The 27,537-nt window shown below is 41.7% G+C and overlaps 1 protein-coding gene across 1 annotated transcript in view; it reads right to left on the bottom strand.

Annotated features, from left to right (window-relative positions):
• Positions 1 to 27,537, bottom strand: part of EPSTI1 (epithelial stromal interaction 1) — an 85,598-nt gene that overhangs the window by 39,347 nt on the left and 18,714 nt on the right. Inside the window, exons 3-6 of the mRNA XM_065896182.1 lie at positions 26,629 to 26,712; positions 22,660 to 22,733; positions 14,574 to 14,657; positions 4,768 to 4,841 (exon numbers count right to left, since the gene is read on the bottom strand). Coding sequence (XP_065752254.1) covers positions 4,768 to 4,841; positions 14,574 to 14,657; positions 22,660 to 22,733; positions 26,629 to 26,712 — 316 coding nt within the window. The remainder of the gene's footprint in view (positions 1 to 4,767; positions 4,842 to 14,573; positions 14,658 to 22,659; positions 22,734 to 26,628; positions 26,713 to 27,537) is intronic.

Here is a 27,537-nt window from a genome sequence, read left to right as displayed (position 1 = left end):
ACACTCCATAGGTTCTCAGTAATACAGCAGCTTATTACTTTGAAATAACATTTAAAAGAGCCAAGCACTTTGTATATTTTTAAAACTATACAAATGTACAATCTATTAGATTAAATGATTATTAGATATAAGTTAAAGTTGTAAATGCTTAAAATATACCCAATTCTCACCTCTCCAGCAAATCCTTAAGAGAACATTGTTTTTCCTAACACCTGCACCCAAAATGCATCTGATTGCCCCATTCACATCTTACCCTAACCCCCATAACTCATTACATGGGCTCAAAATTCAAATCTGTCTCGACATCCATCCAAAAACCACATGGTGAGAAAGATGACTATGACTGAAAATAAATTACCATTTAAATTTCAAATGCTGAAATTTAAATAACCTAAATCACAACATCCTTTCTTTGATTATAACAAAACACACACACACACACACACACAAAGGTTTATTAACTGTTACTTCAAATCCTCAAATCTACCAGCAATATTGACTAATTAAAAAGGCCATCCTGAAAGGTCACATTTGTCTTTTTATAAGTAGTAAGGAATGACAGAGTAAAATAATGGTGAAAACTATGCCAAGGTTAGAAGCCTATTTCTACCCTTCACCTTCATGCTGAAGAATCCTAGAACTGGACTTCCCTGGTGGCGCAGTGGTTGAGAGTCCGCCTGCCGATGCAGGGGACATGGGTTCGTGCCCTGGTCCGGGAAGATCCCGCGTGCCGCGGAGCGGCTGGCCCGTGAGCCGTGGCCTCGGAGCCTGTGCTCTGCAACGGGAGAGGCCATGGCAGTGGGAGGCCCGCGTACCGCAAAAAAAAAAAAAAATCCTAGAACTAACTCTACACTGTGAAATTCGAGTCTGTCCCCAGCCAGAGTAGCAGACTTAATGCACCATTAATCTGGTCTGTTCTCAGCCGCCAATTGAAATAGTCACAGTCATTTGATTTTTAAGGAAAAGACAGTACTGCAGAAGTACATTCCAGAGGTCTTTTCATAAAAACCATCCCGTGTGCTCCATCTGCACATGCAATCTGCTTGTGTATTTTCAGCCAGCTTGCTTGGGCAAATTAATGCGTACAATTAGAAAGCAACCCCACAGGCATTCAATAAACTGCTTTCACTATTACACTCAGGAGAGTCCCTCTGGATGTCAGTAAAAGCCTAGTTTTCTGCCTGTTAGCTAAATAATTGACAACACTAAAAATAATCAGAAGCAAATGAACGAAGTCGGGAACAAGGTGGTAAGAAAGAATACATTAAGATTCTCATGGTGGTGCCCCAGGATGATATCATGAGCTTTTGCTCCAGCAACTTGGGTTTACAGTCTGCTCAAGTCCATGGTTGCCCTTCTCTACAGAAAACAAAACAAAACAAAGAACACCACTCCTAGTCTGCTATTTGAAACACATATCACAGCATTGAAAGAATTCCTTATTTGTGTTTCTATTCTGTGATCCTTAGTTTGACAGCTTCAGGAGAATCTAATTTTTTGGTGAAGGGGATGGAATAGGGAACAGCCTGGTTGGTCTAGTGAAAACTTTGTGCTGTTAAAGTTCTAAGAGCTCTCGGACCTCCCTGGTGGCACAGTGGTTAAGAATCTGCCTGCCAATGCAGGGGACACGGGTTTGAGCCCTGGTCCAGGAAGATCCCACATGCTGCGGAGCAACTAAGCCCATGAGCCACAACTACTGAGCCTGCACTCTAGAGCCCGCGAGCCACGACCACTGAGCCCGCAAGCCTAGAACCCGTGCTCCACAACAAGAGAAGCCACCGCAATGAGAAGTCCGCGCACCGCAATGAAGAGTAGCTCCTGCTCGCTGCAACTAGGGAAAGCCTGCACGCAGCAACAGAGACCCAACGCAGCCAAAAATAAATAAATAAATAAAAATTAAATGTTAGACAGCAGAAACTAACACCATTGTAAAGCAATTATACTCCAATAAAGATGTTAAAAAAATTTTCTAATAGCTCTCCTATACAGTTCTTCCACCATAAACTGATTCTAAGAAAATATGATAAAGGCTTGTTATACAGAGGATCCATCTTATACAAGAAGTTTCTTTCATATTTCTAGCTATATAATGGTCATTCATTTCATTAGCTATTGGTCTTTTCATATCAAAAGTACTTCAAAACAAAATACATTTAAAAAACACACACATATACTTCTTCTTGTGTTTCTCGATAGGCTTTAACAATCAATTTGAGATACTTCTCATTTTTAGCCAACTTCTCTTTTTCTTGGTTAACTGGGACTTTTATGATAAGCAGAAGAAAGGTCAAGAGTGAAATGTGCATGTAATTGAATTCAGCTCCACTGATAGTGTGTGAGGTGCCTGAGGGTAGAACTCTTCTTTCTTTACAGAAAAAGGATGATCTCTAGTATTCAGTAAAACACAAACTCAAGAAGCTGGAGGACTAGGAAAAAAAGGTTTGATGACACAATCTCCCACATCCTTTAAAACTCCAAGAATCTCTCATCCTTCACTTTATCATGTTTAAAACTCCCCAGAGGATGGACTTGTTCCACTTCCCAGTCCTGTACCTAAGACCCCTCATTGGTAAGCTGGTCTTCCCTTTTCCAGTGTAAACAAGGATGCCACAAGATAAATACATTTGTTCTTATTGTGTCTCCAGGCTACAAATGCCCCCATGGCATCTGGGGGCATTCAACTCCTCTGATTGGCCGAGAAATCAACACTCATCCATTCTCTACCAAAGAAGGGTGAGGCAATAATACCTTAACCCTTAATCTATTACCTGCCGCCCTGTATCTCTCTCTAAGACAGCCAACTTCTCCTGGTGTTTAGCTTCACACCAGCTTCCTTACCCCCATGTCTGCCTTAGAACAAAAGTGGGGAAAGATAACATCATTCATTAGCACTTCCACCCAACCCCATTCTATCTCCCACTCTTTTCCTGGTCTGGGTAGCGGAGGCCAGGTACCCAACTTGCTAATGGGCAAAGTGAAGTGCTGAGAAACTTCTTTTACATTCCAACCTCTGAGTCTTAAAGCAAGGAGCTGTTGCTTACAGTAGAGGCAGAAGAATCTCAGCGGAATGAGAAAACCAGAGGATGCTGTACTTGGAGGAGGGACACACTTTAGGGTGTCACATATGCTCACCCCAACATTAAAATGATCTTAAATTCTACAAATGAGGTGTAACGACGGGAATAGATAAGTGGAGGCAGTCAGTACAGTCCATCAGAAAGTGGGAGACCAATGACTAGTTCTGGTGGAACCAGAAATCTCTGAACAGTCTCTAGAAAATAAGCTGTCTGATCCCATTCAACAAGAACCTCTGTAAGAAGTTACATATCAAGTCCCCATGAAATTCAGTCACTTATGTACCATTTTTTTAAATAAATTTTTTATAAGATTTTTTTTTTTTTTTTTTTGTGGTACACAGACCTCTCACCGCTGTGGCCTCTCCCGTTGCGGAGCACAGGCTCCGGACGCGCAGGCCCAGCAGCCATGGGTCATGGGCCCAGCCGCTCCGCGGCATGCAGGACCCTCCCGGACCGAGGCACAAACCCGTGTCCCCTGCAACGGCAGACAGACTCCCAACCACTGCGCCACCAGGGAAGCCCTTTATAAGATTTTTTAAATAAATTTATTTATTTTATTTATATTTATTTTTGGCTGCGTTGGGTCTTCGTTGCGGTACATGGGCTTCTCATGGTGGTGGCTTCTCTTGTTGCAGAGCACGGGCTCTAGGGCTGCAGGCTTCAGTAGTTGCGGCATGCGGGCTCAGTAATCGTGGCTCGCGGGCTCTAGAGCACAGGCTCAGTAGTTGTGGCGCACAGGCTTAGTTGCTCCACGGCATGTGGTATCTTCCCGGACCAGGGCTCAAACCCATGTACCCTGCACTGGCAGGCGGATTCTTAACCACTGCACCACCAGGGAAGCCGTATATAAGATACTTTATTTAATCCTTACAAATGGCCAATGGGAGAGATATTACCAACCCTAATTATTTTTAGAAAAACTAAGCTTTAAAGAGGTTTAGTAGTTTGTCCAAGGTCACAGCTGGAGAATGGAGCTAGGATTTTGAACCCAAATCTGCTTGGTTTTAATTCTACCATATTTGGAATTAACCTAGGGACAGAAATATGGTTCTTTGGTCTTGTCTATTCTTTTAAGCAGTGTGCAAGTAACCTAGCTACTTAGAGCTGAACACAAACTTATCTTTAAAGCTTGTATAAGAGAGTAGATTATCTACATTATAAAGCACATAGTAGTTGCCCTATACATGTTAGCTGCTGTAATTCACAAGTTATACTGGAAAAAGTACCTTGATGTATGACCACCAACTGGGAGCTTTGCTGATAATTGCGAAATTATTTCTCAATTCTTGTTTACAATAATATAAGTCCTCAGTCCATTAGGTAAATCCCTAGTTAGTTTAGATTCTGCTTGCGTACTTCTTTCAAACAACATCTTCCTTATATTGGTGTTTTGGAAGTCTTCATAATCAAAAGTAACCTGGATCACCAAAAAGCAAGCCCTCCAAGTTATTTAGAATGGGGAATTTCTCAAATTTGGCAGTATTCTTTCTAATCTGTTGACTGTCAAAGAATACTTTAATGAGTATAGATTATCTCCAAACTTAGAACCTCACTTCTGGAGTTCAATTACATAATTAAAAGTCAACAATCCAACACCAGATGTTTTGAATAGTTACTATCACCTAGAATTTAAAAGCACAATGAATAATATGTCTATAAAAGGTACAAAGTTCTGAAAATATAAACTTACCATTGCTGATGTTCTCTAAAAGCTTCTCTTCTGAGGTTTTCTTGAAGTCTCTTTTTCTCCTCTAGTTTATTGCTCTGAAATTTCAAGTATCAAAATGTAATCTATTAGGAAAGCTTTAAGCAGAATCATGATGTTAAAGTTACCGAAGGTCCAAAATCTTTAGGCTCAAGTGGCCTCAGTAGTCCAATATGGTACCTACCAGGGCTTCCAAGGTGATAACCCTCTCACAACCCATGTGCCCTACACTGAAAGCCAGGGGCTCCAAGTTCTTTCCATGGCTCCCCTCTCCCAACTTGATTGGTTTAATCACAGAATCAATATTTCACATTTTTACCTTAGTTCAGATGATAGCAACATTTATATCTTAAGCAGTGTTTTCAAAATGTTCTAAGGAAAACATGAAATTTCCACACCAATCATGTTAAATTAAAATTAAAATAAATGATTAAATAGATGATACAAAATATGTATATATATATATATAAATGGTTAAATAGTTGATACTACATATATATCTCCACATTACAATAAAGCATTCAGGAAAAGATTTTCAATAAGCCAATTCAATTCCCTTCTGACTTAGAATGAGATACTAAAAGCTGTTGAGAGACTGAACAGCAAATGTCCAAAAAAAGCCATCTACTTGAATAGAAGAATCGTCTCATTTTTTAAATTAGTTGTTTGGAGAGTCTAGAGATAAAGAACTTCACATTTGATATTACTGTCACCATGGCTCTGTCATATTTTAATCCAACTTAATAACCCAGAAACACTTGTGTTTTTTTACTATGATACAACTTTCATTTTTTTAAATTTGCCTGTGAAAAACAAGTAGACTTCCTAGACAACAAATTTAATGGGGAGTTGAAACAAGTTCTACAATACAGGAGAGACTTGAAGTTTTCATTGAATCCAAGGGAGAAGTCAAGCAGCTGGATTTGCTTTAAAAAAAAAAAATGGACTTGTCCCTTAGGAAGACCTGTGAAAAGGGAATAATAGAGATCGTCACTTCCAAACTCTAACATAAGTTTAGCTCCATCTTCCAAAGAGAGGAAAAAACCGTTCATATTGTTCATTTCCATGAAAGTCTTCATTCACACAGAACTATTTACTCATCCCATTTTGAAAGGTAAAATGGATGATTTCAGTTTCAGAAAAAACATAAAGGAAATTTACTACAATCCAAGAGAATTGTAATACAATTCAACTGTAATTCAATTATAATACAAGGCAATTGGATTATTAATGAATCACAGTTCTAAGAAGCAAACTAACAAAGTTGTACAACTGAATAAACATGATCTCAATCTAGAAAAAAATCCTGACTCATGAAACCAAAAGTAGTCAATTGTGATGAGTTCCCCACATCTCTGGGGGAAGAAAAGGGGGCTCGGAGGTAAAACACAGCAAGCAAGCAAGCAGTAGGTATTGATTAAACCAGGATTAGGAATGCTACTTAGAGAACAGTGAGAAAATCACACAAGCATTTAGAGACCAGGGCTGGGTTCCTTTAGCAAGGTCAGAAATTGGAACATGGATTTTCATCTCTTCACTAATAGATTATCATTGGACTCAACTTAAAAAACAATTACTCAGTAGCTAAATTCTATCCAACAAAGGTCTGTTTATCCCTCAAGAGTTGATGGAGAAGTATTTTGCAAAATACTGGAGTATTTAAGTATTCAATACCTACCACTGTGGTAGCTGTTTTAATACACTAATCCAAATACTTAGATTTAGTCAGACTACTTATTTCTTTCCATTTAACAGTGAGTTAAGGAATCACCTAACCATACTTATACATATACAAATACATAATATAAAAGATCTAAGAACGTGAGGTCCAGAAGAAAAAATATGGACTGAGTTCTAGGTCCACCATCACTGAGTGACCTTAAACAAGTCATTTAATATCACTGAATCTCACGTATTCGACAAACATTTATCAAATGCCTATTATATGCTCAGTACTATGTTCTGTTAGATGCTGGGAATAAAAGCAGAGCAGTGCCTACTCTGGAAAGTTTCAGAAGCTAGCTGGGAACACAGACAAGAAAGCCATGATGGCAGTGTGTAAAATATATTAGGGAATAGAGGTTTGCAAGTATGTAATATGAATACAAAGAAAAAGCACAGAAGTGGGCAATTGGGAAATGCTTTCAACAGTTCCACAGACATTCATTCAGTGCCTTCTGTGTGGGGAGACCCCATCCTGGGTTAGGGTTAGGGTTAAGGTTAGCCAAAATTTGAATAACATTTGGAATATGGCTTCTAACCTCGGGTTCATGAATAAGCTGTCTGATAGGAGTATTCTCATTTTTGTGGAGCGTGAGTCCATAGCTTTCTTCAGATTTCCCTAGGGGCTGATGACCAAATAAAAGGATAAGAACCATGGGTCTAATGAGAGGTAGAAATTCTAGATAGAGACCGATCTTAAGCAAGAACTTTCCAGGAGGAAAAGGAGGTGATGGGAGCAAGGCTACTGCACTCCACTGTATGGCTTCTTACTGCCCAGAGGCCTAGCAGAGAGGTTAAAAAGGCTGAAATAGAGGCAGCATTCAGCTTACCAAGGCTTGCATCCCAGCATGGGGTGTTTCAGCACAGCAGAGGTGTCTTCTTCTATTTCTCACAAAAGTACCATCTGTCACCAATCTGAGCACCCACAGAACTGACTGCCTGGATGAAGAATCTGTTTCTAATTTGCACAAAGGCAATGATGGGATAGTAGTGGCCCTGAATAGGAAAAGGGCATTCCTATAACATACAATATTTTCAATATAGAAAGGCACAAGAGAATATGCCAGTTCAGGAAACCCCAAGAAGCTTGTGGATAAATTCAAAGGGGTATGTAGTGAGATGCGTGGAGGACAAGGTTGAGAAAGTAGGAAGAGGCAATTATAAAGAAATTCATATGCCAAGTAAAGGAGTTTGGACTTCATTAAAGGCAATGATGAGCCATTATGTTATTTTAAGCAGGATAGTAAGCAGCTCACCCTGAAAGCAACACGAAGGATAAGCCGCAGAAAGGACCACAAATATAAAAACCAATGGTGTGGTTCTCACGGTAATCCAGGCCATAAGTTATGAGTTCCAAATTAAGACAACAGGGACAGAAAAGAAAGGACAAATTCTACAAAAACGTGGAGGACAGAAATAAGAGAGTTACAAGAAATAGTAGGAGGTAGGCTATATTAATATAGAATGAGTCAAAGAAGGGGGGAAGATTACTGGTGACTATCATTTAAGAGCATCAGAATGAATATGAGGTCAGTTTTGAACCTACTGGATTTGAGATACACTGTGGCACATCTAGCTGTGATGCTTAGGAGGGAGGAGTTGAAAGCAAACCAGAACAGAGACACTTTGTTTTTAAGATGAGAGATTTCAGTATGATTATACCCCAAGAGAGAAAAACAGAAACAACAAGAAAGCTACAGGAGAGGGCTTCCCTGGTGGCGCAGTGGTTGAGAGTCCGCCTGCCGATGCAGGGGACACGGGTTCGTGCCCCGGTCCGGGAAGATCCCACATGGCCCGTGAGCCATGGCCGCTGAGCCTGCGCATCCGGAGCCTGTGCTCCGCGGCGGGAGAGACCACAACAGTGAGAGGCCCACGTACCGCAAAAAAAAAAAAAAAGCTACAGGAGAAAAGGAGGGTTAACGGATGGAGCAGCAATGTTCCCGGGGAGATGGAGGAAAGATGGGATGGGAAGCACAGGTGGGAGAATCCATCATAGCAAGAAGGGAGAGCACTCTCTTATTCCTGCTGAGATGAGACGGGGGCAGAAACAGCAAAGGAAGAGTAAGGAAACAGAAAAATATAGGTACTTCCAGCCTTGTGGTCTTTATTCACTACAAGGTGGGAAATGAGGTCATGTGCTGAAAACGAAAGGTGACGATAAGAAGAATGTGAAAGGAGGAAGATGTCGGTAATTAGAGATGAGCCTAGACTGCAAAGGAAAGTGCTGTGCACTAGGAATTGTTAAAGACCCAGCTGGGAGGGAAGCCCAGCAATCTCGCTTGACAGGAAGAGCCAGTGTGTTTTTTCTCCAGCAACCCAGTTCATGTGGGTTTATTTAATTTAGAAATAAATTAAACCAATCCAATTCATGTGTAAAATAAAAATCCTCTCTGCCTTCCACACAAGAGGTTGATATAATAGTAGAGTCAAATGAATTAGGGCACTTCTTTACATGTATAATTAGGTCAGGGCACCCTTTTTCACTGCTTACTGAGCGCTACCCATTGTACAAAGAGATTTGCACCTATTGTATCCTTTAATCCCACCAGTCCCATTATTATACCCATTTTACAGCTAAGGAAAGTGAAACGTAAAGAAGCTTACAGCTCACCCTTTTTTTTTTTTTTTTTTTTTGCAGTACGCGGGCCTCTCACTGTTGTGGCCTCTCCCGTTGCAAAGCACAGGCTCTGGACGCGCAGGCTCAGCGGCCATGGCTCACGGGCCCAGCCTCTCCACGGCATGTGGGATCTTCCCGGACCGGGGCACGAACCCCTGTCCCCTGCATCAGCAGGCGGACTCTCAACCACTGCGCCACCAGGGAAGCCCTAGCTTACCCTTTTAGTACTACATCTGCATTTCAGAGATATCATTAACATCCCCAAATTATGGGATTAATTAATGGTGTCAATTAATGGGACCCTACTGCATTCCAACAACCAGAGGCTTAATGCCCACACCAGTTCATCCACAAAGAAATGCATGATGTAGGAACCATATTTCTGGGAAGTACCTGAAAGTTTTGTTTTGTTCCTTGAAAGTTTTCAGAAATGGAAACTTTTCCCAGTTCATAAAAACAATATTGAAATAATTTCCTTCATGTTGAGTTTTATTCCTAAAACTGTTCTTAAACCGTTAGCCCTCGCTAGTACTTGTTTCCTAGAAATAAGCAACAAGTGTGATTTCTTAAAAACATGTATATGGGGCCTCCCTGGTGGTGCAGTGGTTAAGAATCCGCCTGCCAATGCAGGGGACATGGGTTTGAGCCCTGGTCCGGGAAGATCCCACATGCCACGGAGCAACTAAGCCCGTGCACCACAACTACTGAGCCCGCGCTATAGAGCCACAACTACTAAGCCCATGAGCCACAGCTACTGAAGCCCATGCGCCTAGAGCTGTGCTCCACAAGAGAAGTCACCACAATGAGAAGCCTGCAAACAACAATGAAGAGTAGCCCCCGCTCGCTGCAACTAGCGAAAGCCTGCGCACAGCAACAAAGACCCAACGCAGCCAAAAATCAATTAATTAATTAAAAAAAAAAACATGTATATGGATGCATCTCTGCATCTAATATGCATACCTTGTTTTCTATGCTAATAGGAAATGAAGTAGGTACAAAGTAGCTCCTACTTCATTTTATAACATTAAAACGAACTAATGATGCTTCTCAGTGTCTACGTAATACACCGTGACCTCCAGGGCTCCACATAACTTCATCAGCGTTATGACTTTATAGTTTACTGGAAAGAACAAGGAAAGGCTTCGTTTGCCACTCAGATCCCTAGCTGATTTCTTGCCCTTTCTGAGGTTATGATACCCTAAGAGGTTGGGAGAATCAAATGAAAGAATTTGTAAACTATATAGCCCTATATAATATGATTTCAAACATATGAGGGTCAAAGGCAGAAGAAGATGAATCCAGGAGGTAGGGAGGGTCTCTGACATGGAATTGGAGATTTTTATTTTTTAAGCTCGTGGGCATTATGAAAGTCTGGAAAAAAAATCAAATTATTAGTCTGCCATACAGATCTCCAGGAAGAGAAATTAACACACTATAAAACCACATGAGTTGTATTAGTTTTCTATTGCTGCTATAACAACCATGAACTTAATAGCTTAAAACAACATAAATTTGTTAATAATCTTACAGTTCTGGAGGTCAGAAGTCCAAAACGGGTCTAACGGGGCTAAAATAATATATTGATGTTGAGGGAAATTGGCAGACTCCAGTACCAGTAGCAGCTGTTATGTCCACAAGGCTTTTAGGTAGCTAGCAATATAAGTCCCCTCCCAAGACTACAGCAGGGTCTTTACTTCTTCCTACCCCCACAATAAGGACTCTATTTCCAGAATCACATCTTCTGTTTGCATGCTCTGCTATCCTAAGATGTCAGTCATCTATTTGTTCAGTGTAGAAGTTAGGGGTACCATAGTTATGGTTTTGTAGCTCCTACCCATAGGTTTAGTCTTTTTTTTTTTTTTTCTTTTTTTTTTTTGCGGTACGCGGGCCTCTCACTGTTGTGGCCTCTCCCGTTGCGGAGCACAGTCTCCGGACGCGCAGGCTCAGCGGCCATGGCTCACGGGCCTAGCCGCTCCGCGGCATGTGGGATCTTCCCGGACCAGGGCACGAACCCGTGTCCCCTGCATCGGCAGGCGGACCCTCAACCACTCCGCCACCAGGGAAGCCCGGTTTAGTCTCTTTTATCCAACGGCTTTTCTCTGCTTCAAGCCAACAATGGCAGGCTGAGTCTTTCTACTGCTGTACCTCTTCATGCTCTCAATCTTTTCTCTCCCTCTTCCGAGTTAAGGACCCTTATGATAACACTGGACCCACCTGAATAATGCAGGATACACTCTCTCTACTTGAAAGTAAGTTGATTAGCAACGTCAATTCCACCTGCAAACTTAGCTCCCCTTTGCCATGTGACAGAACATCTCCCTAGGTTCCAGGGATTAGAATGTGGAAGAGGAGGAGAGGGGGCATTTTTCTGCCTACCACATGGGTCGTAATCTATTTTTAAATCAGTAAGTATCAGACGCATAATGTGCCGGATAATTCATAAAATCCTTGCCCTCGCTGCCAAGCCCTCTGAAGCTTGGTTTGGGAATGCGGCAGGGCCGGGGGCGGAGGCAGTGAAAGGAGGACCTCTTTCCTTTCGGGGCAAAGCAGTGGCATGCTGATAAGCTTACCAACCAGCTGTAGCAGGGAGGAGGAGGGGAGGTTGATTTGCAGCATTTACCAATTTCTGTGGTGAAAATACTCCTTGTGCTCAGTTTCAGTCTACCAACATGAACTCCGCTAGCCCACAGAATAGAACAATCCACTCTCATGAGCCAGTACAAGGAGGCCCCAGTACACCACTGGAAGAATACATAACATCAACGTACTCTAATGTAGGGAATACAAGTTTAACTGAAGCATCCCAGTGCCCTCGCCAAAGTTCCCCTTAACCCACAGGGTTAACTCATCCTGGATCCCACTGACACGGTCAGAGGCTAAAGAGCTGGCTGCCTTTCATACCTTTGTGCGTATTAAGGACCCATATGTGCTGGCAGGGAGTACAGTTTACTCTCCCCGCACCCACACACAGGTGGTGACCAATCAGAAAGAGACCCAGTGTTCCCTGGTGACCCCTCCTGGGAGAGGACAAACTGAAGGTCAAGGGGGATTAAGATCAAGAGGCCAAGTTAGAGGTTCTCGGGTGGCAACAGGCTCTTGGATTCGACTTGGCTAATAGTTCCTGGACAGCAGCCATTTGCCTGAGGGGGACAGTAGTATTTTGTAAGCTGGTGTCCATGTGTGTGTTTGCTGTGCATTTTAAGGAATAAATGCTCCATAAGCACAGCCATTATCGCTTCCCTTGGCCATTTTCACACTGGCAATGTGAAGTATGCTATTTCTAGGTGGCTAATGTCCATTTTTCTTTTATCTGACACAAGCCATTAAATGGGCTCACGTTTCGTATGAAAGGCAACAGATTTATATACAACAGGGAGAGCTAGGTCAGGGTGGCAGTCCGGGCCAATTAGCCAGAGAAATCAAGTCTGTGGAAGGACCAGAGTGGGCTGCTGCTTCTCTTGTAAGGCAATTTAGATTAATGCTCCTCAAACCGGTATGTGTACAAGAATCACCTGGGGAGCTTGTTAAAATGCAGGTTCTGTTTCAGAAGGCCTGGGGTGGGATTTGAGATTCTATATGTCTAATAAGTGATATCAAGGCTGCTGGTTCAAGGACCACATTTTGAATGGGATGGATCTATACGTAGCAACGCCCTCTCCCTACCTCTCACTTTTGGACAAATTTATACCAATAATCATTACACTTGTCAGGTTCGAAAAGCCAACCCAGTTAAGATTTCTGTAGTTAATGATTGATGTACATCTGGTGTTATAGTATAACTTGGAAAGGGAGGGAATGCTGCTTTTACTCAATGTTAAAGAAAACTGTTTCAGCCACTAACATTTCTGAATAGTATACATAACTTGACCAAAGAAAAAATGAGATATAAATGACCCACAAGCCAGCTAATAATGGGTATTAAATGACAACAAATAAATCACTTTTAGGATAAGAGTCTACAACACAATTCTTTAGGATCTGCAAGCCCCTTAATTAAATTTGATGACTTTCTTAGTTGCACCTGAAATACAGAATGATTATGCTATATAAAGAGAATACCTTCTCTACAATCACAAGACTGAAGTGTGAACCTTCCTTTGCAGGAAAAAATGGGGCAGGTGTGGGGTTGAATGGAAAAGAGTGAGGAATAGAGAGGTAGAAAGAGAGAGAAAGACACGTTTTGAAAAGTTATTATGAGAATTTTTTCAATGAAGGTATAATAGCTGATGACTTGGAAGTGAACTGCTGAGTCAAATTTAGTAAACAAAGTGCCTATACTCTTTTTTTTTATACCTCCAGCATTTCAATTCCTCATGTGTAAGTCCAGTCTTATCTCTACCCCAGAGCCTACATCTTTACAGATGTAGCATCTCTACATCTACACATGTTCCCTGCCTTGAGAGACAAGGAGGTGGGGCTTACAGACTCATTTTACAGGAATAGTTCAGAGAGGGGTAGGGGCCTGTCTAAGGTCACACAGCACAACAGGACACCTTGCAAGAAAGACTTAGTTTGCTCCCCAGCCAGGTAGAGAGCTCCTCAGGGAAAGAAAAGACTAACACTCTTGCACATTCCACAAGCCATCAGCTTTGGGCTTCACTAACTCTAGTAAAAATATCTATTGCTTGGTAACCAGGTTTAAATTTTGACCAACACTCAATCTTTAAGAGGAAAAAAAGAAAGAGAAGGATGAAGAGAGATACGGACAGCAAGAAAAAGAATTGTGTTTTCATGACTTAAACCTGCAGCAGATGTCATACTTGGTCAAAGGTACCATGAGTCAACCTCTTGCCCCCAGACCTCCAACACTTAAAACCTACTATAGCTTAGGACTTTGTGGGGGATGAGAGCAGGAGGGGGGGTAATAGGGATAGAAGAACAGTACATTCTTCCTTCTCTAGCAGTTGAGCATTTTTAAGAGATTTTCCCCCCAAGCCCCAGAAAGAGTATCAAAACTAAAAACATCAGTTTGAGGTTTGAAATAGATCATATCACTAATACTGAAATGTAAATGCATGCTTTTTCTTTATCAGTGAGAGACGTATGTTCACCTATTTAACACTCACCCTGGAAAATTCAATATTTGGATATAAATATGATGGTGTACCACTGGTGGCCATTGTTACTAACTGCTGTGCCTTCCGGCCAAATACACAGCTACTCCTTTGATCACTTACCTGGGAGGCGAGAGAGTGTGATGACAAAGAACTCTAGCTCTGAAATCAGTCAGACTGGATTCAAACCCTACGTCTATTTACTGGCTACGAGTCCTTGGGCAAGTTATCTAAACCTCTGTCAGTTTCATTTGCAAACTTGGGTAATAAGAATATTATACACTTCATAGGCTCTTGTGAGGATTAAATACTTTGTATATGAACAGTGTCTAGGAGATAACCTGGCACATCAGAAGCCCTCAGTAAATGCTGACTCACCATTCTCTCCAATGTCTTACCTTTTGTCTCTGAACTGCCTTCATTTTTTGGATTTCGGCTTCTTCAGCTTCCCTCTTGATTCTTATACATTCTTCTCTTTTAAGCTAAATTGTATTGAGATTACAGAAGACAAAAAGCAGTTACTATTTTTCAGTCTGAACCAATGGAACACAAAATTATGATGAAAGGAAGAGCTCCAAGATGGCAGAAGAGTAAGACGTGGAGATCACCTTCCTCCCCACAAATACATCAGAAATACATCTACATGTGGAACAACTCCTACAGAACACCTACTGAATGCTGGCAGAAGACCTCAGACCTCCCAAAAGGCAAGAAACTCCCCATGTACCTGGGTAGGGCAAAAGAAAAAAGAGAGACAAATGAATACGGATGGGACCTGCACCAGCAGGAGGGAGCTGTGAAGGAGGAAAGGTTTCCACACACTAGAAGCCCCTTCGCGGGTGGAGACTGCGGGTGGTGGAGGGGGGAAGCTTCGGAGCCACAGAGGAGAGCGCAGAAACCGGGGTACAGGGGGCAAGGCGGAGAGATCCCCGCACAGAGGATTGGTGCCAACCAGCACTCACCAGCCCGAGAGGCTTGTCTGCTCACCTGCGGGGGCGGGCGGGGCTGGGAGCTGAGGCTTGGGCTTTGGTTGGAGCGCAGGGAGAGGACTGGGGTTGGCTGCGTGAACACAGCCTGAAGGGGCTAGTGCGCCACAGCTAGCCAGGAGGGAGTCCGGGAAAATGTCTGGAGCTGCCGAAGAGGAAAGAGACTTTTTCTTCCCTCTTTGTTTCCTGGTGTGTGAGGAGAGGGGATTAAGAGCGCTGCTTAAAGGAGCTCCAGCAACGGGGAGGAGCCGCGGCTATCAGCGTAGACCCCAGAGACGGGCATGAGATGCTAAGGCTGCTCCTGCAGCCACCAAGAAGCCTGTGTGCGAGCACAGGTCACTATCCACACCTCCCCTCCCAGGAGCCTGTGCAGCCCGCCACTGCCAGGGTCCCGGGATCCAGGGTCAACTTCCCCGGTAGAACGCACGACGGCCTCTGCCACAGGCCCGCCCCGCACTCCGTGCCCCTCCCTCCCCCGCGGCCTGAGTGAGCCAGAGCCCCCGAATCAGCTGCTCCTTTAACCCCATCCTGTCTGAGCAAAGAACAGACGCCCTCAGGCGACCTACACGCAGAGGCGGGGCCAAATCCAAAGCTGAACCCCGGGAGCTGTGCGAACAAAGAAGAGAAAGGAGAATCTCTACCAGCAGTCTCAGGAGCAGCGAATTAAATCTCCACAATCAACTTGATGTACCCTGCATCTGTGGAATACCTGAAGAGACAACGAATCACCCCAAATTGAGGAGGTGAACTTTGGAAGCAACGGTATATTTTTCTTTTCCCTTTTCCTCTTTTTGTGAGTGTGTATGTGTATGCTTCTGAGTGTGATTTTGTCTGTACAGCTTTGCTTTTACCATTTGTCCTAGGGTTCGGTCTCTCCATTTTTTTTTTTTATATATAGTATAGTTTTTAGCACTTGTTATTATTGGTGGATTTGTGTTTTGGTTAGGTTGATCTTTCTTTTTATTACTTTAAAAAATATATTTTTAATTTTAATAACTTTTAATTTTATTTTATCTTCTTTCTTTCTTTCTTTCTTTCTCTCTTTCTTTCTTTTTCTCCCTTTTATTCTGAGCCATGTGGATGACAGGCTCTTGGTGCTCCAGCCAGGTGTCAGGGCTGTGCCTCTGAGGTGAGAGAGCCAACTTCAGGACATTGGTCCACAAGAGACCTCCCAGCTGCACGTAATATCAAATGGCGAAAATTTCCCAGAGATCTGCATCTCAATGCCAACACCCAGCTTCACTCAACAACCAGCAAGCTACAGTGCTGGACACCCTATGCCAAACAACTAGCAAGACAGGAACACAACCCCTCGCATTAGCAGAGAGGCTGCCTAAAATCATAATAAGGTTACAGACACCCCAAAACACACCACCAGACATGGTCCTGCCCACCAGAAAGACAAGATCCCGCCTCATACACCAGAACACAGGCACCAGTCCCCTCTACCAGGAAGCCTACACAACACACTGAACCAACCTTAGCCACTGGGGACAGACACCAAAAACAACAGGAACTACGAACCTGCAGCCTGTGAAAAGGAGACCCCAAACACAGTAAGTTAAGCAAAAGCAGAAGAAAGAGAAACACACAACAGATGAAGGAGCAAGGTAAACACCCAGCAGACCTAACAAATGAAGAGGAAATAGGCAGTCTACCTGAAAAAGAATTCAGAATAATGATAGTAAAGATGATGCAAAATCTTGGAAATAGAATGGAGAAAATACAAGAAACGTTTAACAAGGACCTAGAAGAACTAAAGAGAAAACAAATAGTGATGAACAACACAGTAAATGAAATTAAAATTCTCTAGAAGGGATCAATAGCAGAATAACTGAGGCAGAAGAACGGATACGTGACCTGGAAGACAAAATAGTAGAAATAACTACTGCAGAGCAGAATAAAGAAAAAATATGAAAACAATTGAGGACAGTCTCTACGACGGTCTCTGAGACATTAAATGCAGCAACATTCGAATTATAGGGGTCCCAGAAGAAGAAGACAAAGAGAAAGGGACTGAGAAAATATTTGAAGAGATTATAGGTGAAAAGTTCCTTAATATGGGAAAGAAAATAGTTAACCAAGTCCAGGAAGTACAGAGAGTCCCATACAGGATAAATCCAAGAAGAAACACACCAAGACACATATTAATTAAACTATCAAAAATTAAATACAAAGAAAAAATATTAAAAGCAGCAAGGGAAAAACAACAAATAACATACAAGGGAATCCCCATAAGGTTAACAGCTGATCTTTCAGCAGAAACTCTGCAAGCCAGAAGGGACTGGCAGGACATCTTTAAAGTGATGAAGGGGGAAAACCTACAACCAGGATTACTATACCCAGCAAGAATCTCATTCAGATTTGACAGAGAAATTAAAACCTTTGCAGCCAAGCAAAAGCTAAGAGAGTTCAGCACCACCAAACCAGGTTGACAACAAATGCTAAAGGAACTTCTCTAAGCAGGAAACACAAGAAAAGGAAAAGACCTACAATAACAAACCCAAAACAATTAAGAAAATGGTAATGGGAACATATATATTGATAACGACCTTAAATGTAAATGCATTAAATGCTCCAACCAAAAGACATAGACTGGCTGAATGGATACAAAAACAAGACCCATATATATGCTGTCTACAAGAGACCCACTTCAGACCTAGGGACACATAAGACTGAAAGTGAGGAGATGGAAAAAGATATTCCATGCAAATGGAAATCAAAAGAAAGCTGGAGAAGCAATTCTCATATCAAACAAAATAGACTTTAAAACAGTGACTATTACAAGAGACAAAGAAGGACACTACATAATGATCAAGGGATCAATCCAAGAAGAAGATATAACAATTGTAAGTATTTATGCACCCAACATAGGAGCACCACAGTACATAAGGCAAATACTAACAGACATAAAAGGTGAAATCAACAGTAACACAGTCATAGTAGGGGACTTTAACACCCCACTTTCACCAATGGACAGATCATCCAAAATGAAAATAAATAAGGAAACACAAGCTTTAAATGATACATTAAACAAGATGGACTAAATTGATATTTATAGGCTATTCCATCCAAAAACAACAGAATACACTTTCTTCTCAAGTGCTCATGGAACATTCTCCAGGACAGATCATATCTTGGGTCACAAATCAAGCCTTGGTAAATTTACAAAAATTGAAATCGTATCAAGTATCTTTTCCAACCACAACGCTATGTGGCTAGATGTCAATTACAGAAAAAACTCTGTAAAAAATACAAACACATGGAGGCTAAACAATACACTACCAAATAACCAAGAGATCACTGAAGAAATCAAAGAGGAGATCAAAAAATACCTAGAAATAAATGACAATGAAAACATGAAGACCCAAAACCTATGGGATGCAGCAAAAGCAGTTCTAAGAGGGAAGTTTATAGCAATACAAGCCTAGTTTAAGAAAGAAGAAACATCTCAAGTAAACAACCTAACTGTACACCTAAAGCAATTAGAGAAAGAAAAACAAAAACACCCCAAAGTTAGCAGAAGGAAAGAAATCATAAAGATCCGATCAGAAATAAATGAAAAAGAAATGAAGGAAATGATAGCAAAGATCAATAAAACTAAAAGGCTGGTTCTTTGAGACGATAAAATTGATGAACCATTAGCCAGACTCATCAAGAAAAAAAGGGAGAAGAGTCAAATCAATAGAATTAGAAATGAAAAAGGAGAAGTAACAACTGACACTGCAGAAATAAAAAGGATTATGAGAGATTACTACAAGAAACCCTATGCCAATAAAATGGACAACCTGGAAGAAATGGACAAATTCTTAGAAATGCACAACCTTCTGAGACTGAACCAGGAAGAAACAGAAAATATGAACAGACCAATCACAAGCACTGAAATTAAAACTGTGATTAAAAATCTTCCAAGAAACAAAAGCCCAGGACCAGATGGCTTCACAGGCGAATTCTATCAAACATTTACAGAAAGCTAACACCTATCCTTCTCAAACTCTTCCAAAATATAGCAGAGGTACGAACACTCCCAAACTCATTCTACGAGGCCATCATCACCCTGATACCAAAGCCAGACAAAGACATCACAAAGAAAGAAAACTACAGGCCTATATCACTGATGAACATACATGCAAAAATCCTCAACAAAATACTAGCAAACAGACTCCAACAGCACATTAAAAGGATCATACACCATGATCAACTGGGGTTTATCCCAGGAATGCAAGGATTCTTCGATATACGCCAAGTCAATCAATGTGATACACCATATTAACAAACTGAGGAGAAAAACCATATGATCATCTCAATACATGCAGAGAAAGCTTTTGACAAAATTCAACACCCATTTATGAGAAAACCTCCAGAAAGCAGTCATAGAGGGAACTTACCTCAACATAATAAAGGCCATATATGACAAACCCACAGCCAACATCGTTCTCAATCGTGAAGAACTGAAACCATTTCTTCTAAAATCAGGAACAAGACAAGGTTGCCCACTCTCACCACTATTATTCAACATAGTTTTGGAAGTTTTAGCCACAGCAATCAGAGAAGAAAAAGAAATAAAAGGAATCCAAATTGGAAAAGAAGAAGTATGCTGTCACTGTTTGCAGATGACATGATACTACACATAGAGAATCCTAAAGATGCTACCAGAAAACTACTAAAGCTAATCAATGAATTTGGTAAAGTAGCAGGATACAAAATTTATGCACAGAAATCTCCTGCATTCCTATACACTAATGATGAAAAATCTGAAAGTGAAATCAAGAAAACACTCCCATTTACCATTGCAACAAAAAAATAATAAAATACCTAGGAATAAACCTACCTAAGGAGACAAAAGACCTGTATGCAGAAAATTGTAAGACACTGATGAAAGAAATTAAAGATGATACAAATAGATGGAGAGACATACCATGTTCTTAGATTGGAAGAATCAACATTGTGAAAATGACTATACTACCCAAAGCAATCTACAGATTCAATGCAATCCCTATCAAACTACCACTGGCATTTTTCACAGAATTAGAACAAAAAAATTCACAATTTATATGGAAACACAAAAGACCCCGAATAGCCAAAGCAATCTTGAGAAAGAAAAATGGAACTGGAGGAATCAGGCTCCTGGACTTCAGACTATATTACAAAGCTACAGTAATCAAGACAGTGTGGTACTGGCACAAAAACAGAAATATAGATCAATGGAACAGGATAGAAAGCCCAGAGACAAACCCATGCACATATGGTCACCTTATCCTTGATAAAGGAGGCAAGAATATACAGTGGAGAAAAGACAGCCTCTTCAATAAATGGTGCTGGGAAAACTGGACAGCTACATGTAAAAGAATGAAATTAGAACACTCCCTAACACTCAAAATGGATTAAACACCTAAATGTAAGGCCAGACACTATCAAACTCTTACAGGAAAATATAGGCAGAACACTCTATGACATAAATCACAGCAAGATCCTTTTTGACCCATCTCCTAGAGAAATGGAAATAAAAATAAACAAATGGGACCTAGTGAAACTTACAAGGTCTTGCACAGCAAAGGAAATCATAAACAAGACGAAAAAACAACCCTCAGAATGGGAGAAAATATTTGCAAATGAAGCAACTGACAAAGGATTAATCTCCAAAATTTACAAGCAGCTCATGCAGCTCAATATCAAAAAAACAAACAAGTCAATCCAAAAATGGGCAGAAGACCTCAATAGACATTTCTCCAAAGAAGATATACAGATTGCCAACGAACACATGAAAGAATGCTCAACATCACTAATCATTAGAGAAATGCAAATCAAAACTACAATGAGATATCATCTCACACCAGCCAGAATGGCCATCATCAAAAAATCTACAAACAATAAATGCTGGAGAGGGTGTGGAGAAAAGGGAATCCTGTTGCACTGTTGGTGGGAATGTAAATTGATACAGCCACAATGGAGAACAGTATGGAGGTTCCTTAAAAAACTAAAAATAGGGCTTCCCTGGTGGCACAGTGGTTAAGAGTCCGCCTGCAGATGCAGGGGACACTGCTTCGTGCCCCGGTCCGGGAAGATCCCACATGCCACGGAGCGGCTAGGCCCGTAAGCCATGGCCACTGAGCCTGCGCGTCCAGAGCCTGTGCTCCGCAGCGGGAGAGGCCACACCAGTGAGAAGCCCACTTACCGCAAAAAAAAAAAAAAAACCTAAAAATAAAACTACCATACGACCCAGCAATCCCACTACTGGGCGTATACCCTGAGAAAACCATAATTCAAAAAGAGTCATGTACCACAATATTCATTGCAGCTCTATTTACAATAGCCAGGACATGGAAGCAGCCTAAGTGTCCATCAGCAGATGAATGGATAAAGAAGATGTGGCACATATATACAATGGAATATTACTCAGCCATAAAAAGAAACAAAATTGAGTTATTTGTAGTGAGGTGGATGGACCTAGAGTCTGTCATACAGAGTGAAGTGAGTCAGAAAGAGAAAAACAAATACCACATGCTAACACATATATATGGAATCTAAAAAAAAAAAAAAAATGGCCATGAAGAACCTAGGTGCAACATGGGAATAAAGACACAAACCTACTGGAGAATGGACTTGAGGATACGGGGAGGGCGAAGGGTAAGTTGGGACAAAGTGAGAGAGTGGCATGGACATATATACACTACCAAACGTAAAATAGATAGCTAGTGGGAAGCAGCCGCATAACACAGGGAGATCAGCTTGGTGCTTTGTGACCACCTAGAGGTTGGGATAGGGAGAATGGGAGGGAGATGCTAGAGGGAAGAGATATGGGGATATATGTATATGTATAACTGATTCACTTTGTTATAAAGCAGAAACTAACACACCATTGTAAAGCAGTTATACTCCAATAAAGATGTTAAAAAAAATTATGATGAAAGGCAAATTACAGTATTTTTTGTGCTATAGCACGCCATGATTATAGGTTGTTCTTCAAGCTACTTAGATCACAGCGGATGGTCAGGACACATTTGCTGCCCATGAAATTTTTTGTGTTTCTTCCTTGGTCTCTGTCTTTCTGTCTCCTCTGTCCCCAACCCACCTCCACCAGGTTGAAGAGAAGAAAGGGCAGGTAATTTTTGCTAATTATAAAACTCAGAGTTTACTGTTAAAAAAAAAATTGATGGAATATTAAAAATTTTTGTAGTACTTTCAGGACTGGAATGGAGTAAACAAATCCATGTTCTTGGAAAGTGAATATTCTAAACATAGTAGAGACTTAAACTAGGGGGGAAAAAAACCCTTTACCAAAGGTCTCACTGACTGATAGACAGCTTGGGTGAGAATTTGCAGTATTTATCCCTTCACTTCTCACATCCTGACTTCTTTGATATCTGACACTTTCTTTTGCAGTTTGTTTGAAGGTTTTATGCTTTTGGTAAAGTTACTGTGTTATTTCATGGTTACTTTCAAAGTGCTGGTACTCTAATTTCTTGCCAAATTTAAGCTAAAAGAGATGGATTCTGACCTTTTTCTGGTATTTAGATTGTATCAGTTGAAGTTGTTGTCTCTGCCTGACTTCAACCTCCGACTGGTTTCCACCTAAGGGAAAAAAAAGTCATGAAGGTGAAACATGAATGTTAAGCTGAATTGTCAGCCATCAAAGACTAATTAAATACATGATAAGTCTACACCATGAGTTTCTTTAACATTTTCATACCCCTGGAAATAAGGACATAACTGAAACCGAGTTCCTCTGCCGAGTTTATGATTAACCTCTCCACCCAAAACGTTACTCCCTTTCTTGTCCAACACCTGTTCTCAAGGTTAAGGAGTATCAAAAAAAAGGGGGACCTGTAACTGAGCAAGACCCTATGGGTTCTTCCTGGGACAGACCCCTCTCCTGTATCCTCTGCTTTAGCTCCTCCCTGAAGTACCTAGAGAATAGTACCTGATGCACATTTCCTGAGTTGTTTTACAGACGCTAAAACCAACATCAAATGGAAGATGTAACCACGTGATGGCCATGAGCACACAGCCATGCATAAAAGAGAAAGAGCTGGACAGAAAGATAAGGCCATATTCCCCCAAGAAGAGGACAATGCTACTAAGGTTTTTCAATCACGTAGGTATTCCAGTTTTTCTTTAGACTGAAATCACACCTGAAGGTCCATGCTAAATAATAAGAGATAGTGCTCTGGAAATTCCAGAACATTCTTTCTGCTAGAGTATGACCATTCCTTAACCTAATAAAGACGATGATCAGTGATGCTTCCAATGTTTTTCTTCTTCTGACTCTATTGCCCTGTATTCAAGTAACGAAAGCTCAGGAAAGCCTCAGAGGTCTTGCCATGAGACGAGTATACAGTCTTTATAATGCAGTTTTTAAAAGTACAATGGGAATATTCTAATTAAAATTGATTGTCAATCCATACTATTTATTGTTCTTTTCTTTAGGTGTTCAAGAGAAAAATATGGATGTTCGGTCATTCGTCTGCTCTCTCTTAAACCTATAATAACTGGGGGCCAGAAATCCTTGCAATTTGACAATCATCTAAGAATTACTGTTTAGGGATTTCTCAGTGTTTATGCAAGCTTGGCGTACATATTTTAAAGATTCCTTTGAAATAATGCTGCGGTGAATTGGTCACTAAAATTGTCAGTTCTCTGAAAGATTCACTTGCACAGAAGATGCAGTAAAACAACTGCATTCATCATAGTTGCTATAATTGAACAGATAAAGACACCACAGAGACTTCTGAGTCCCAAAAGCTCTGTAATACCTGTTTGGTCTTGGCCCTAAGGAAAGAAACAGTGAGGGCTATTGAGGCTTTTGTCTAATGTTACAGGCACTTTCAGTATCTCCTAGAACCATTCCAATATTTTACGGGGTAGAGGAATAGAGGAGGAGTTGAGAATTTAAAAATGGAGACAGTTGGACGTTCCTGGCGGTCCAGTGGTTAAGACTCCATGCTTCCACTGCAGGGGGCACGGGTTCAATCCCTTGTCAGGGAACTAAGATCCCACATGCCAGGTGGCGTGGCCAAAAAATTTTTAAATTAAATTAAAAAATAAAAATGGAGAAAGATGGATACGCATTTGTAGGTTTTCTTTAAAACTCATCTCAAAGTTTAAAACATTCTAGAATTCTTTTCTACTTGCTACCCTCTTCCCCCTTGACCATTCCTAGGTACACCATATAGCAGAACTCCTGCTCTTTTTTGGTTAAGGCCCCAAGACAGTAGGCACCAACAACTCCAAACCCCCAAGGCAAGTACTTGGCTCCCTAGGCAGGACCTGCAAGGGTGTAACTGAAAACCAGTTTGGGGAACCTTAATTGGCAACTACCTTCAGTCTATAAAAGAGGTTAGCTACGTCAAAGGAAGGTAGAAATCAGAGAAAAGATGTCTTTGTGAATTTCATCTTCTCTGTGTATGTGTTTGGGGAAGGAGGAATCTTCACATCAATGTAAGTAAGAGAGGTTTAATGAAAATCACTTGAAGGGCTCAATCTGTGTCCCCAAGAGACTGAGGGACCTCGTGGACCCATGCTTAGGAAGGTCAGAACAAAAAGGCACACGGCTGTTGTCATATGGCTACTCAGACTGGTCATAAAGAAAAGATGGCTGCAGGGCAAGTGGCCTGTATTCCCAGAGTTTGTGGGAAGAATGCACAAGTGTTTCCTGCACTCCCAATCTGGTTGTCATGAAAGAGAATGCCAATCTAACGTCATCTTAAAGGGACTTGCCCTGGATTTCCCTGGCAGTCCAGTGGTTAAGACTCTGCACTTCCACTGCAGGGGGCGCGGGTTCGATCCCTGGTTCGATCCTGCATGCCGCACGGCATGGCCAAAAAACTTAAAAAGGGCCTTGCCCATGTGGGCCACCCAGAGGTACAATGGAGCTCTACAGAGATGGTCCAGCTACCAAGAGCCAGCGGTGAAGCCAAGCACTGCCAGCAGGAAAAAGTATCATATCTATCAAGGAAGTCCAGGTGAGAGATGGCTGGCGGGCAAGGAGGGACTCTGAAGAACTCCAAGAACCCCAGGGATGAGATGCACAGTAAACACACACCAAAACTTGAAGAAACTTGGATTGGTGCACTATGGACCCTAACCTCTCCTTCTCCCTTTCACCCATGAGGGGTCAGAATGTGGGAACAGTGGAGTCAATAGTGAAAAATTCAGCCACACCCCATTTCCTTTGCCCACTTTCTATCCAAAACAGACCTGGGCTGGAGCAGGGAAGAAGCTTTAATCTCTATCAGTAACAGAGTTTTGATCAGTATTTAGGACTAAACTTAATTACTGAAATGACACTGTTTTTATGCCTAGAATTAGCTGGACAACTTTATTGTTTGAGAAATACCAAAAAAATCTAATTTCATCCAAAGAACATAAGAAAAAGTAGACCCACATAGCTGATGTGAGGGGGCCAGTTAGGAAGGACAAAGCTGTCTCCAGGTTGCACCCCTCAAATGCAGCTTACTCAGCAAAAAGGTGACACGAGATTAACCCCTCTAATGAAATACAGTGGGATGGTGACGATACTACTATTACTTGCACTCACTAAATGATTACCAAATTAGGTTATTTTTACCTACATCTTGGAAAAAATACTTCTTGACAACTACTATGAGGGACTTCCCTGGCAGTCCAGTGGTTAAGACTCTGCACTTCCACTGCAGGGGGTGTGGGTTCAATTCCTGGTAGGGAAACTAAGATCCCGCATGCCACACAGTACAGCCAAAAAAATTAATAAATAGATAAAAAACACTGTGAGAGTAAGTGGCCTCTGACTCGTAACACATTTGTGTGAACTAAATCTGTGGGAACTGTGTGTCTAGCCCTTTAAGCTCTCAGCTGCTACTGGAAGAGAAAAGAGAAGATGTGAATGATTCCCATTAGAGGGCTTCCCTGTTGAATTATTCAAACACCAGGCAAAGGCAGCACAGACAATTCATCACACTGCCACGTGTTCCAGAGGCCCAAAAGTCTCTATTTGCGAATTAAAACACAGGCGATGTTCTCTTTATACCCACCCTGTGTCCCCAGCCCACCCGCATCTTACGTGTTGGAATTGACTCTCCATTCATTCTTTTTCCCATAACCAGTTAACTGCCATGATTTATATGCTTGTGATAGCACTAATCAGGATGGGAACAAAAGCTACGACAGGGCATATGCAGCGCCCCAGGTAAGATTTCTTCAGAGCTGATCAACTAAGAGGCTCTAAATTATTTGGCAATTAAGCCATCCTTCTACGCCCACATAACTGTGGCATCATCCGTTTGCTACTTGCAGAAAATCAGAGACAACAGTATACCTGCATACTTTTGACTTTAAGTGCATGTTTCGACATTAAATGCATTCCATTTCAAGCAGCACAATGGTCCAATGACCTATAACGTACATTGAAAGACAGATGTGGGCAAGGTGCTAACAGGATCCTTGGGTGGCCCTGTCCTTCCGCATTCAAGCAACTGGCTTGCTGGCTTACCTAGCTGCATGGGTGCCAGGTTAATGGGCTTCGTCCTTTGTTGCTCCTTCCACCTCTTCAGGTCCTCCAGCTCTCTTGCAGCCACTAAGCCAGGTGAGAAATATCAAATCATCAATTATTGGAGCATGAAAAGGGAAATGCTCCCTTGAAAGCATAACAAACCACCATCAGATGGACAATTAACTACATGCAAGCATGAGTGGACGAGATATCCAGGAAAGGAAGACACCACCCACCCAGTCCTCACCCCTTGGAGTCACCCTAAGGCACTTTCTCTCCAAGAGTCTGCACAGAAGATTCAAATTTGAAAACAGGGGCTTCCCTGGTGGCACAGGGGTTAAGAATCCACCTGCCAATGCAGGGGACATGGGCTCAAGCCCTGGTCCGGGAAGATCCCACGTGCCACGGAGCAACTCAGTCCGTGCGCCACAACTACTGAAGCCCATGCACCTAGAGCCCTTGCGCCTAGAGCCCGTGCTCCGCAACAAGAGAAGCCACTGAAATGAGAAGCCCGCACACCACAACGAAGAGTAGCCCCCGCTCGTAGCCCCCGCTCACCGCAACTAAAGAATGTCTGCACGCAGCAGCAAAGACCCAACGTAGCCAAAAATAAATAAATTTTTTTTAAAAATTGAAAACAACCTGAACTCCTACTAAATAAAGAAGTTCAGTTTTTCCTCCCACTCTGGCATTTTTCAAACCCTATATCATTTAATGTTAAAAGTTTCCTATAGAGAGTGTGTGCAAAACATTCATGTGTCAATAAGAACTTTTCACACACAGTAAACACAAATCCCCATAAAATTCTAATGTCCGTATTCACTTTATTTTAAATATTCCCCAAGCTTAATGTAACCATGAGGAACGAGGCCTCTCAGATTCCTGGCACTTGGAACCACTAGGCTGAGC

This window comes from Phocoena phocoena, chromosome 18 (genome assembly GCF_963924675.1).
Source record: "Phocoena phocoena chromosome 18, mPhoPho1.1, whole genome shotgun sequence".
Lineage (NCBI taxonomy): Eukaryota > Metazoa > Chordata > Mammalia > Artiodactyla > Phocoenidae > Phocoena > Phocoena phocoena.
This window is presented reverse-complemented; position numbering and strand designations above follow the sequence as displayed.